Source organism: Typha angustifolia, chromosome 12 (assembly GCF_048772165.1).
Source record: "Typha angustifolia cultivar Huaian chromosome 12, ASM4877216v1, whole genome shotgun sequence".
In the NCBI taxonomy this organism is placed as follows: domain Eukaryota; kingdom Viridiplantae; phylum Streptophyta; class Magnoliopsida; order Poales; family Typhaceae; genus Typha; species Typha angustifolia.
The window spans coordinates 10249598-10263528 of NC_133250.1; the positions used below are offsets into that span (position 1 = coordinate 10249598).

Consider the following 13931-nt stretch of genomic DNA (forward strand, 5'->3'; position numbering starts at 1 on the left):
GGTTACCACTATTTATTGCCCTTATGACAACATCGTGTCAACACCCAAAGACCAAAGTGCATAAAAGCACCTCCTATTCTCCCTCGCCCCCTTAATTTATCCACCTTTTAATTCCTTGTGACCACTTTGTTGGCTCACATCATGAGACAGAAACTCTTGAGATGAGCCCATTATTACACACTCAAATCTATTTTCTTATACAACCTCCCATTCCAGCTTCCGACACCCTTGTGAAGTTTAAGGTTTCGCTCACTCCACCATGCCAACTATAAGAACACATCAATATCCATAAGCTTTTCTCACTCTTATTCCTCTTCCACTACTCTTATCTTTCTCACTCTCTTGGTGATATGACGACCATGAGAGTTATCTTTCTCCTCTTCTCCTTCCTCCTCCTCCTCCTTCCATTGCGAGCTCATGGAAGTGGTGATGGCTGTGGCTGCACCAACCGCACCGACGGCGGCGACGCCAGGAAAGCATTGAGCACGAAGGCGGTCGCCATTGCGTCCATCCTATCGGCCGGCGCCACCGGAGTCCTCATACCGATAGCAGGGCGGTCGGTGCCGGCCCTTCGGCCGGAGAACGACGTGTTCTTCGTGATCAAGGCCTTCGCGGCCGGGGTCATACTCGCCACAGGGCTGATCCACATCCTCCCCGCCGCCTTCGCCAGCTTGACATCTCCCTGCCTCAGCGATGGGCCATGGCATGACTTCCCGTTCGCCGGCTTCGTCGCCATGTCGTCGGCGATCGGGACCATGATTGTGGATTCGCTGGCCACCAGCTACTATAAGAGGTCTCACTTCAGCAAGGCGCAGCCGTTGGACGACGACGGCGGCGGCGATGAGGAGAGAGCAGGGGGGCATGCAGGGCATGTTCATGTACATACCCATGGCACTCATGGCCACGCGCATGGCTCAGTCGCCTCGTCGGAGGAGGCCTCTCTCTCCGACAAAATTCGCCACCGAGTTGTTTCTCAAGTAAGCATTAATTTGAGTTATTTATTAGAAGAGGAGTTCCTGAGTTTTAAGTTCCGCCAAATCTATCTATCTATCTATCTATCTATCTATCTATCTATCAATAAATTATAATAAAATTTTAATGTTAGAATTTAACAATGATATAGAGCTTTCAATTGATTGATGCATTGTTATGCAACTTGTATCTGAGAATAACTAATTCCATGTTTAAAAAAGCATGGTTACCAATTGTGATGTATTCTTCTTCCTCCCCTTTCCCTGTGAACCAATAAGGCTGAGGGAATAAATTAGAGAGAGGTTACTATTTAAAAGAAAGAAAAGGTTACTAAAAGTTGAGAACTTTATTTTATTTTATTTATTTTCCCCCATTAATCTCTGGTTCTCTTTTGTCTGACCAATAGCTTAGGAATTTGTTCTTTGCCAGCATCTACCAACCCCAGATGATTCAATGAATTGGTCATGCAGGTTCTGGAGCTGGGAATTGTGGTGCATTCTGTGATTATTGGAGTATCCTTGGGTGCTTCTCAAAGTGCCTCCACTATAAGACCTCTTGTGGGAGCCTTGAGCTTCCATCAATTCTTTGAAGGCATAGGGCTTGGTGGATGCATTGTTCAGGTATATTAATTTTCTTTGCTTAACTGTTTTAAACAATTGAATTATCTTGAAGTTCTATGCCTAGGTAAAAAAATGTCATTTAAGTGTAGAATGAGAATTAAATCAGAGAATAATGAATAAATTGTGGGGTTTTCTTTTTTTTTTTTTCTTTTTAAAAGCATATGTTGTAACGTAGCGATGTGTTACGAGGGTTCAAAAAGAACATATATAATAATAAAGTTATATATATAATCTATAACATCGTTTCTTTACGAAAAAGAACTACCGCATCTTAGAAACAACATATATAATAATGAAGACAAGACTGCATATATCTGTATTTTTAGATTTTGTATTCGTGGAAGCCTATTACGTTATTTCTCTACTGAAAAGTGTACTTTCCCTACTGAAAAGTGTACTCTAGTAATATGGTCCGATTAAGGAAACAATATCTATACTATAATAATAAGGGTAAGATTATATATATCTGCACTTTTAGACCTCGTATTGGTGGGAGCCTGTTATGACACGATAATATTTTTTTCTTACTTTAAACACATCAAAATAAAAATTCAAGCAACTAAATTAGGGAAAAAGAAAAAGTTTACACCACTCATCATTTACATCTCACAAAATTAAGATTGATTTTTATTGTCTCCTCTCTTTGCAGGCAAACTTCAAAGCAAGAGCAACATTGATCATGGCAACCTTCTTCTCTCTCACTACTCCCTTTGGCATTGCACTCGGCATTGCTATATCATCTAGCTATAATCAACATAGCTCAACAGCCCTCATAGTTGAAGGCTTCTTCAACTCTGCATCAGCTGGAATTTTGATCTACATGGCTCTTGTGGATCTCTTAGCAGCAGACTTTATGAACCCTAGAGTCCAAACTAATGGGAGACTTCAGTTTGGAACTCACCTTGCTCTCCTTCTTGGAGCAGGCTTGATGTCTCTAATTGCTAAATGGGCTTAAAACTTTTAGCTAGTTGATCTCCAATTAAAGCCTATGACTAATCCAAGATTTTTTCAATGTGATCTTGGATATATGTAATACTTTATCAAATCCATAAATGCATTATGTACTAGTGATGAACAAGATGAAAGGGAAAATTCACCTCAAGTTGCAAACTATTGTACTAGTATTTTGGGTAATCAAAATGTTTCTTGTGATACCAAATTCTTGTAGGTGGCTGACAAATGGAGAACATATCAAACATAATCTCTAGTCCTTCACATTGAGAAAGATCTTGTAATTTAGTTTAATCTTTTTCAATGCATCAAGAATTAGTTAATTATATATAAATAAGAAAACTAACCGATCATGCATATGAAAACTAATCACAAGAGAAATTAAGATTATGACTTCTGTTGTCGTGGTCGGCTCATATGACTCAACTACTAGATTTCGCGATACAGATTTAATTAGAGCATAAAATCTTTTTCACTTCTCGGAAAAAAAAGAAAGAGGATAAAATATAGAAGATAATCTAGTGGGCCAATCTGACCCATCTGAATCTAAAATTCTGAACCAAAGGAAAGGATCAAGATGGCAGGTAAGGATATACCCAATAGCCTCAACTAAGCTAGAGTGGAGAAGTAGCAGTGGTAGGGTCCATGAACTAACTTGGCTTCTGTCTCCACCTTTGCTTCAATTGAGAGCACATGGTGTAAAACATATTGCATTCAAGTCAAAGAACAAGTTTCAAGGATTGTGAAGGAGAAAGAGGCAAAGGAGGCATGGGATCACAACCTTGCTCATCCTTATCCTTCAAATCTGAATGAAAAGAACAGGATGCCCCACTATGAAGTTTGTGAAACCTGAGAGTGAAAGTTACTTTGACTTATTACTGCCCAAGAGATTGGTCCTACAATTTTGAAGGAATAAGAACAACACTGTCCAAAGTCTAATTAATGTTTCAAATGAAAGAAGGATTGTTAGGAAGAAAAGCTCAGTCTTGAGAGGGAACAAAAGTTTTTAGGGAAATTTATTATTATTCACCTTCTATCTTATATATATTTTTTGCTTGTAATGATTGAAAAATACTCTAAAACTAACTTTAACCTAATAGTAATCAATGAAATAGAGAATATTTTGTCATTTATAGGAAATAAATTACCTCTCATTTTATCTTAGAATTTAGTTCCTTTTGTTAATTTTATCGTAACTTAAAAAAAAAATTACTAAAAGATATTTAGTTTATTTTGTATCTATATTTAACTCATCTATGTGTCAGCTGACCCGACGGTTGAGAAAACTAATATTGAGGTATTTTTTCGATAAAGTTGCTAAAATTATAAATTCTAAACTAATAGTTATGGTTTTAGTTTCATGCTAAACAAACATGAATAATAAGGAGAAATTTAAACTTTGTGGTGGTTGCTTTTTATTCCTATTCTGCTTATCCATGAATAAATGAGGCATAGAATAATTGAACTGTGGCCCATTAGGCCTAGTTATTTGGGCTTCTTAAGATGTATTCAACTATGGCCTTTATTGGGCCTTGGGACAGAAGAAGAACCTCCTTAAACCTCACTTCTCTGAATCTCTCCATTTCTGTACCCCAAAACCCTTCTCCCCTCTCTCTCTCTCTCTCTCTCTCTCTCTCTCTCTCTCTCTCTCTCTCTCTCACGCCATGAGAGCTCTCCGAGCTATCAAACTCACCTCCTCCGCCCTCCTCACTTCTACCCGCGCCAATCCACACCGCCTTCTCCCTTCTCGCCTCTTCGCCGCCGCCGACCCCCAAACTGATCTCACCGCCGCCGCCGCCACCGACGATGACACCGACCGCACTCCCACCACCTCGGACTTCGATAGCTCCCAGTTTTCCCTGCCCGATGATCCAGTTACGTCAAATTCCAGCCGAAATCCGACGTGGGACGCGGCATACCGGGCGAGGGCGGACGAGGCCCTGTTCGGGGAGAGGAAGGCGATCAAGAAACTGATGGAGGAAGAGGAGGAAAGGGAGAGAGCGACGAGGCTAGCGAGAGCGCTTCTCCAGGCCGCGCTGGAGCCGCCAGATGATGCAGAAGAGGAGGAGGATATGGTGGTGAAGGAGGAGGACCAGAAGTCGCTCTCGGTTGGAATAATTGGGGCTCCAAATGCCGGCAAGTCGTCACTGACGAATTTTATGGTAAATTTGGTTCCTTTATTCTCTTTAATTAGTTTTTCGCCGAGAAACTAGTGTTGTTGTTGTTGTTCTTAAGGTGCAAGGATACATTCTGGGAACATAAAATTTACAAGAAGAGAAGAAAAATGAAAAGCTTCAGAAAGTTTCTCGTAGAATTCTAGGATGAAGTTCTCATTCTGTACATGGTAGATCACAAATTAGTAACTGCATCCAATGTCCGAAAATGCCTTCTTGAATAAGAAATTCTTGATTTCGGAAGCATATATTATTTTCAGAAAAGATTTCACCGAGTATTGTGAAGATGATAGTTAATTTGGGAAGGTTAAATTAAGATTTTGACTGTGAATCTCACCATAAAGGCTTCTGATATTTCTTTATAGTATATTTTGGCATACATGTAACTTCAATACACATTTATTTTCTGCTTATTCATGTTTAACAATCATGTGGCAAGAAGCACCTTAAAAGTCACTAATATATAGTTACTCGATAAGACCACTTCAAAGTGTATTTGCTTCAAACTCTTTGTATGATAATGACTGAATATCATTCTTCTCTTTCTTATTTCAGGTTGGATCAAAAGTTGCTGCTGTCTCTCGGAAGACAAATACAACTACCCATGAAGTTTTGGGAGTAATGACCAAAGAGAACACTCAAATAGTATGCTCTTTTCCTTGTTCTATCAGATTCTCTTTTCTTTTTCATCAATGTAGGTATATCCAACTTATTGGCTTTTGACTCTGTGGACAAACTTTTATGACTGCATCTTAGTTTATGACCTGCAATTCTTTTCACCCTTTATATGGTCGTTAGATAATAGATTATTGGAACTGTGTCTGAGGACACGGTAAGATTGCCAGATGCTTAATGATATTAGTAGTGGGATAAAGGATTTCAGCAACTTTACTTAGGAGTATATAGTGAGTTAATTGAATCATTCTGGGATTTGTAACACTTGATAAAAGGGCCAATCAGTTTGTTTGCTTTTAATTTGCATACAAGAAAGAAAACACAATGTTTTTGCAGATTCAGTTCCTTAAGTAGATAAAGTTAACAAGATTCTTATGCAATCTTTCCATGGGAGTGTTGCATTATCTGGACTTGTATAATTTTGTAACATGACAAACAAACTGTGGTTTGTGATTAATAATTTATGGTCAGCCTGTTCAAATTATTTTCTTTGAAACATATAGCCATACCTTTGTAATTGTTTGAAGATAAATGGCAGTAGTTTATACTGGAATTAAATCTCAATCAGCATTGAGTAGTCATTAGAAGACTCTCTTTTATCTTTACTGAATGCTGCTAGAGTGAATACTATACCCAGCCCTGAACTTATGTTGTGCTAATTAGTTAGGAGCATATTTTCTGCTCGTCCATGTAACATATTTCAAAAGTATCTCATCTCTACTGCATGTTGCATTTGCACTTTACTGAACTAACTTCATTTCCACAGTGTTTCTTTGACACTCCAGGACTCATGATAGGGCATCATGGCTACCCTTACAGGACAGATGTCCGAGTTCGTGTGGAAAGTGCTTGGAGCTCGATTGAGCTATATGATATGTTGATTGTCATTTTTGATGTCCATAGGCATCTCACTGTGTAAGTATCATACTTTTTAAGTTTCAGTTTTTTATTGCTTTAGTTGAACACTTCTGTTGGCTATAATTTCTCCTCCCAATTTTCTTTCAGACGTACCAGACTAGCATCTATAATCTATATGTGCTACTCTTTAATGAAATAAAATTGCTACTTTGCACAGCTTGTAAGCATCAGATAGGATAGTACTCATGAAAATTTTCTATTCTTGGTTCATATATATAGGCCTGACACAAGGGTGACAAAGTTGATTAAACGGCTAGGTGCAGAAGTTCACCCTAAACAAAAGCGTCTATTATGCATGAACAAGGTTGATCTAGTTGAAGATAAGAAAGACTTGTTGAAAGTTGCAAAAGAATTTGAAGATCTTCCTGGATATGAAAGGTCTGTTGTTAAGTCTAGGCACATGTTTTCTTATATTCAAGTTCTTTATTACTTGTTCTTAGTTATTATCTTCATCGCTTACAGGTACTTCATGATATCTGGACTAAAAGGATCAGGAGTGAAAGATCTTCTGCAGTACTTGATGGACCAGGTATCTCTTTTGGTCATTATATTCCAAGGTAGTTCTTAAATGCACATCTTTTACATTGTTTATTCATTAATGAATTGAACTATTAGTAGACAAATATAATATTTAAATGGAGGAATTTAAACAAGTATGCTATATATAGACAATTAATTTGTTGTAGTAAGTTTATAGGCCGCTGTCATCATTTCAAGCAGGTAGTCTGGGAATTCTGGGAGTTCAAGTGGTATATTCATTATTCTCTTCTTTTCATTGCTATCCCACTGATCAACAAAACCTAGTTCCTAGTTTTATACACTTGTATATATCACTTCTAGTTCTTATTGCTTTTAAATCCTTATATAGTAGATGTTAACATAATTTGGATGAGGATCGAACCATCATGTGTGGAGGTAATGGTTCTCATTGCTTGTTAATTTGTAGGCAGTTAAAAGACCTTGGGATGAGGATCCAACCATCATGAGCGAAGAAATAATGAAAAGCATTGCTTTGGAAGTTGTTCGGGAGAAGATGCTCAATCATATTCATCAGGTAATATTATGTTAAACTATAGTGAGGTAGTGGTAATCTCTTTTACTTCTGAGAATAGTTGTTCCAATATACCATCTCTTTCAGGAAATTCCATATGTTATTGAACATCGATTAATGGATTGGAAGGAGCTAAGAGATGGTTCTCTTCGGGTGGAGCAACACTTTATTACTCCGAAACAAAGCCAGCGGCAGATTCTTGTTGGAAAAAATGGATCCAAGATAGGGTATTACTTCCTTGTTAAGTGCCCCTTTTTAGGGACTTTTTGACATCTTTTCTTTGTATATTGTATATGAATATTATATATACGCGCATGCATATATATATGGTGGATCTGTTAGTTCATATTCTTTATTATGTGTGGGTTGTCTATCCTCATGCATGCCCATGTGCACTATTTAGGAATATTGTTCATAGATTTTGTTATGTGCGGACTGCATATATATGTGGGTGCTCATCTACTGGTGTTAGGACAACAATCGTAATTTTTGCTGTCTGGTGTTTGTGTTTCACTTGTGCATGTGCATGATGTTAAGCTATTTGTTCAGTCTTTATTTTCATATTAAAAAGCCATCAATGAAGCATGGTCACAGCTATTAGCATGGATATGGCATGATACAGTTAGCCTATATGGCATATTTTGAAGAAATATGCATCTATGCCAATTTGTTTATAGGAGAAATATTCTTGTTTACTAATTGGGAGGGAATATATTATTTTAGTTATGATGAATACATGCATTCAAAGCAACAATCTGTTACAGACGTGTGTGTGTATGTTGAGTAAAAAGCCAATTGTTACATTGATGAAGTAGCTCACATGTGTGCTATATTTCTCTTGCTCAGGAGAATAGGTATTGAAGCCAACCAAGAGCTGAGGTCGATATTCAAGAGAGAAGTGCATCTCATTCTCCAAGTTAGAGTTACTAAAAAGAAAAGTTCCTGAGTTTATCATGGTCATTTCACATATAAGTGAGTTGAAGCTCCTATATCTTCTGTTTGCTCATGTTACCATATCAATTTAGTTTGTATTATGTTGTATATTTTATTCTGGTGTATCCCATAGTTTTATAAGTTTGTTGAAACTATTAGATCAAGCTGGAGTCTCATGTTGCTATTTATGATGCTCCTAGAATTTTGGCAAATTGCTCAGGAAGCTCTACCTAGCTGCATATTGATGAGATACAAGTCCCAGAAATGCTCTCATATTTATGCCTATCAGGTCATTTATCATACCTTCACAATGTTTCTTCCCACTTCTTTTGGCCAGAATGAGATTTCTAACTGAAAGTCAAAGCTAGAAGAAGTTTATTGTTTCATGAATTTCTAATTTACATAAGCTCATAATCCAAGTTGTAAAGGGATTCAAGCCATGGGAACACCCTCTCCAGAAATGGAGGTAAGGTTGAGTACGTCTTGCTCTCGCAAATGTCATGCATTGATGGGAGTCTCATGCATTAGAATACCCTTTATATACATATAACCTAGTAAAAGGTTACAAAACATCGTGAACCAGCTAGTTACAAAGATCATTGGACTAACCCATTTCCTGATGTTCGTGCATATAATAAAGTAGCAGAACCCTGACAATATTTTTGCAATTTTAGTGTGCTTTATGATGCAGGCAGAAACTCTCATTCTAATCTTATGTGAAGCAGTCTGTTTATTGTCTTCTCAGGTTATTATGAAGGTTTCCCTTCTGACTGTGTATATGCATTGGTGATTATGAAATGGTATGGCACAAGACCCAGGACTGCTGCTACACCATCTTTTATGCAGTTGAAGGATGCCCTTGCTTCAACATCAAACTCGAAAGGACCCTCTTGAAACTGATACTATCGTCAACAGTGTTGAGCTCATATACTTTCAGGTGCTTTAATACAATTGAACAGCACTCCTCACTTCCCTGACTCGAAGTTAGCTGTTCAGCCCCAGGACATTCTAACTTTATATGTTTTACACAGCATCAGTTGCTATAATTGAATTGTTTGGAAACTGGAAAATCATCTCCTTTTTGTATGGTATTGGGCATGCAAGGAGATTATTCTCTAGAAATTTATCATTCTATTTCATTATCGAGATAAAATGCCTCTCTCCTGGAAAAGACATCTTTTATGCTGCAAGGATGTTAATAATTCACATTACATGGTAATCACTTTGGATGTGCATAACCTTTTTTTCTCGGTCCTTTGTCATGTGTAATGTGTTCTTTTTAGATTTGATTGCATTGGCTGACAGTGTAATAATCATATTATATGGTTGTCCAAAGTGTATGTGTGAAGCTCGCTAATGTTAAGTACATCTGTGTAATGGCACAGAAATTTAATTTGAACTTGCATGTGTATTTGATAAACTAAAGCTACTATAGAATTTGATGATGATATCTTTGATTATTGCATTAATTCCATTTGATATTTGTCCAGAGTGTATATTTGAAGGTCACCATTCATTTAGGTATGTATGTGGAGAAAAGAAATTATGAATTTGTAGAGGGGTAGAGTTTGCACCAAACGATTTTACTTGGACGAATAGGACCTCATACAACAAAGCATTGGATACCCGTTCCCTGTAGAATAATTTCCACACTAATAATACCATGCTAATTTTTAATACTAATATAAGAAAGTTATTCTAGTATAAGCTGCAATTCTTGTGTTTCTTTATAATAAAACAGTAATTTGTAATAATTATACTTGATGTGATATGAAAATTAAAATAATATTTTGCCAAATAACTAAGAAGTAGAATGGATGAGGAGAGAGATGAGAAAGAAGAAAGAGAGCAAATAAAAATACATTAAAATGATACTTTTTTTTAAAGTAAAATAATAATTGATATAACAATATTTTGAAAATAAGTGGAATTTTATATCAAAATAATTTTTCTGTTATTCCACAAATAAATCATAGTATACAGGATTTTTCCCGTAACATAAACTAACATTAGCCATGCATGATGAGGAGAAACAATAGTAACGAAACAATAGAGATAACTGATCGTCCACAGCGACGTAGAAGAGAAACGGGTAATAATCTGGAAACACATAAAATAGAACGAAATGTTTTCATTTTACTCACCATAAAAAGTCATGCAAATTGGAGGACTGCGGAACCGGAACCAATAAATTTTCTTTTAGTTAGCTAAATCGAAAATGCAAAACAAAGACAATACGGATGTATCTATCCGGTAAGCAATGGAGCATTCATCTACTAAGCATATGATGAGTATACTCTGAAAGAAAAATCTATAATAAGATAATATGACCTGTAACAAAGAGAGTTTCATCACATTAGATGACAGCACTTTGCTATACTAGTTCATAGTTCCTATAGAATCAAGTACTGGGACCAAGCAATGAATGACTCGTTGTGGAAATCACAAATCCACCAACACTCTCTATGTGTCTATATATATATATATATATATATATCCTGGTGACCACACTTACAGACACCAGCGATGCAGTGGTCTCATCATTTCTTATCCTGGTTTTTGGACTGGGGATTCTATACTTCCTCACAATATCTTATCCTATCTTATGTTAATCGAATTTCAGAAGATAAGCATCTTGGTTCTTGACAATAACAAGTATGTTTCAAAGAAAAGGCATTCTTATTCATTGACTGCCGTTGTGAAAGAACTGCAGAGAAAAGTCTCCGATGTATTTCTCCTTGAGCATTAAGTAGTGTACATGTACTTTCCTTTTATCAACCTCCACAAATCAATGAGAATCGAAGGAAATTGACACTATATCACCTTGACATAGAAAATGACTTGGGGGAAAGTGATCGAACCTCTGGTGCAGAGCTTGGAAATAGCACATTGAGCTTGTGCATTAAAACATCTGATTTAGATGGTATTTCATTCAGCAAGAACTGTTGGACTATCGGTTTCTTAAACCACTCTAGGACTGAATCTCCTGGTGCCCTCAGCACAACCTTGCTTACTTCAAATGGCGATTCCACCGACTCCAGTACCTGTGCAACAACCATTTTAAGTGTAGGGCCTGTCACTAACTTGATGCGTCGGGGCACAGCACCGTAGTAAAGCATCCTCTTCCTAAATCTATGCAGCGTGTGCACCACAGACACCAAAGCTGCCCCGACCGACAAGTTTCGGACGTCCAAAGACCATGCGATGTGCTGATCAAACACAATTGCCTTGGGAAACAACTTGTTCTCATAAGCCACCTTCCAGACACACCTTGCCCGGTTCATCTGGCCCATCAGGGCAAGATAATTGAGAAGTACATTGACGAAGTACCTAGCGGCACTCTCCTCTATGTCATAATCAATCCCCTGGAAGAATTCCCTCACAAACGAGAGCACAGGCTTCTTCCTCTGTTCTGGTCCAGTGAACAGGCCACACATGAACTCGTGAGCCTTATGCTTAGTTGCACTAAGAATGTCCATTATAATCCTTTCGTTCTTCTCATCCTGGCACCTCACCAAATGGGCAAGAATCGAAGTGTATAGTATCAAATCCACCTTCGCCGCTGATCCCACATATGTCTCGAGCAATGGCCGAGCTGACTCATAAAGCCCAGTCTTCATGCAGGATTCAAACAACTGCCTTACGATGAAGTTATTCGTCCTAATTCCAGCTGAACTCATGAAGCGCAGCCACCTCAAGGCCAATTCGGTTGACCCGTCTTTGATATAAATCATCAGCATATCGCTCGCGCTCACTTCCACCGGGAAGCCAACAGCCTTCATCTCAAGCAGGATCTTTGCAGCCAGATCCAAGAGTTTCTTGTTGGCCAGGACCGTCAGAAGCGATGTGAAAGTACTCAATCCTGGGCGGGCACCAGCATTCGTCATTGAGTAATACAGCCGCATTGCCTCATCCACCTTGCCTGCAGCTGAATGCATCTCAATGAGGCAAGCATATGTCGCCGGTGTGGGAAAAAATCCAGCCTTCTCCATCTCCCCGAAAAGTGAGGCCGCCATCTCGAGCCGCCCTGACCTCGCATGAGCCTCGACCATCATTGTATAAAGACTAAAACTTGGGCGAAACCCAACACTCTTCATCTCATCCCAAAGCTTTACACCAGAATCCAGCTTCCCAGCTTTCACCAGAGCCTCGATCACCGCCCCATTCATTGCATTCGAAGGCTTAAACCCCGCCGCCTGCATCTCTCTATACAACCTCATCGCCGCATCTAACCTCCCAGCCTTCCCCATAGAATCCACCATAGTCGAAAACACCCCAAACCCGGGCTTGTATCCCTTCCTCTTCATCTCATTAAACAATCTCACTCCCGCATCAATCCGCCCACTCTTGGCCAGTGTGGGCACCATCAACTCATACGTTGATTCATCGAGCTCGCAATTGCTCGCCTCCATCGAATCGTAAATCTCGAACGCCTTATAAGGCAGCCCCTTGTTCAAGAACAGGGTGATGAGGGAATTGAAGGTCCGCGCGTCGAAATGGGCAAAGTTCAAATTTTGGAGCTTCTTGAAGCAGCAGAAGGCAAGCTCGAGGAGGGTGGCGTTGGCAAGGGAGCGGACCGCGATGTTGAGGGGTTGTGCGAAGGTCGCGAGGAGGGCGGGATCGGCGGAGGAGATGCTAACGATGTCGTCAAAGAGGGAGAGGATGGAATCCGAGTGGGTTGCGGCGGGGAGGCGGGAGAGGAGGAGGGAGAAGGGCTCCGGGTCGGTGGCGGAGAACCAATCTTGGCGGCGAGCCCAGCGGAAGAGGGAGAGGGAAGGGTCGGGATCGGAGATGGGGAGGGAGGAGATGGCGGAGAGGAGAAGGGAGGGGTCGGGAGGAGAAGGGAGAGCGTCGAGGCGGGAATCGAGGTCGGGACCCCAGCGGTGGCGGACGGCGAGGGAAGCGAGCCGAGCGACGGCGGCGGGGCGGGGGAGAGGGCGGAGGAGGTCGCCGGAGAGGACGTGGGAGTCGAGGTTAGGGATCGCCGGGCGGGCGCCGGGGCCAGAGGAGATGATGGTGCCGGATTCGTCGAGGTAGTCGACGTGATCCGTCCATGGTGGGGAAGAGGAGGAGAAGGGTTTAGGGATTAGGGTTAGGGTTTTGGGGAAGAGGAGGAGAGGGTTTTGGGAGATGCGGAGGTGTCTTAAGCAGAAGAGCATATTGTCTTTGGGCATAAGGAAGGAGACAGACAGTGAGGCATCTAAAGACCTCAATTACAATTAGTTTCTCTCAATATAATACTAATAATTATATTTATAACTATAGCATCAGTAGTAGTAACAATAATAATAATAATAATAATAATAATAATAATAATAATAATAATAATAATAATAATAATAATAATAATGTTATTGTTATTAACAATTTCATCCCCGCAAAATCAGTTAATAAAAAAATAAAACACTTTGCCTGTTACTTATAATTATTTTATAATTTATAATGTCAAATATACGCCATACGTGCATATATACAAGGAGCCAGGAGGATATTTAAGATGCTCTAATAATACTAAAGAGAAGGTTGATGAGCTGCTTGATTTTAAGACCAATTAATTTGATGTCAGTAATCAAATGAAGCTTGCCCTAATTAGCTTGAGCTTTATCAAGCTTGAATAGGCTTTAATCAAACTTGATT

General features: G+C 39.3%; 3 protein-coding genes across 5 annotated transcripts; 2 read left to right on the plus strand and 1 right to left on the minus strand.

Moving 5' to 3' along the window:
- Positions 1-199: 199 nt before the first annotated feature.
- LOC140772036 (zinc transporter 4-like) lies at positions 200-2740 on the plus strand. The gene is made up of 3 exons (XM_073113921.1): positions 200-977; positions 1443-1592; positions 2242-2740. The coding sequence occupies exons 1-3, from the start codon at positions 351-353 to the stop codon at positions 2545-2547; spliced, it is 1083 nt and encodes a 360-aa protein (XP_072970022.1). The 5' UTR covers positions 200-350; the 3' UTR covers positions 2548-2740.
- Positions 2741-4154: 1414 nt separating this feature from the next.
- LOC140772712 (GTP-binding protein ERG) lies at positions 4155-9544 on the plus strand. Of its 3 annotated transcripts, XR_012106326.1 has the most exons (10): positions 4155-4705; positions 5273-5362; positions 6159-6307; positions 6530-6688; positions 6773-6839; positions 7257-7364; positions 7449-7588; positions 8208-8333; positions 8495-8583; positions 9040-9544. XR_012106326.1 is itself a non-coding variant. In XM_073114912.1 (9 exons), the coding sequence occupies exons 1-8, from the start codon at positions 4208-4210 to the stop codon at positions 8305-8307; spliced, it is 1311 nt and encodes a 436-aa protein (XP_072971013.1). In that variant the 5' UTR covers positions 4155-4207; the 3' UTR covers positions 8308-8333; positions 9020-9544. The 3 variants fall into 3 exon arrangements, 2 of the variants coding, with proteins under 2 accessions (XP_072971013.1, XP_072971012.1); XM_073114912.1 differs by lacking the exon at positions 8495-8583 and having other exon boundaries at positions 9020-9544; XM_073114911.1 differs by lacking the exon at positions 8495-8583.
- A 1040-nt stretch (positions 9545-10584) lies between these two features.
- On the minus strand, positions 10585-13491 carry LOC140772481 (pentatricopeptide repeat-containing protein At1g79490, mitochondrial). Its single transcript, XM_073114569.1, has one exon. The coding sequence runs from the start codon at positions 13466-13468 to the stop codon at positions 11114-11116; it is 2355 nt and encodes a 784-aa protein (XP_072970670.1). The 5' UTR covers positions 13469-13491; the 3' UTR covers positions 10585-11113.
- Between the last annotated feature and the right edge of the window lie 440 nt (positions 13492-13931).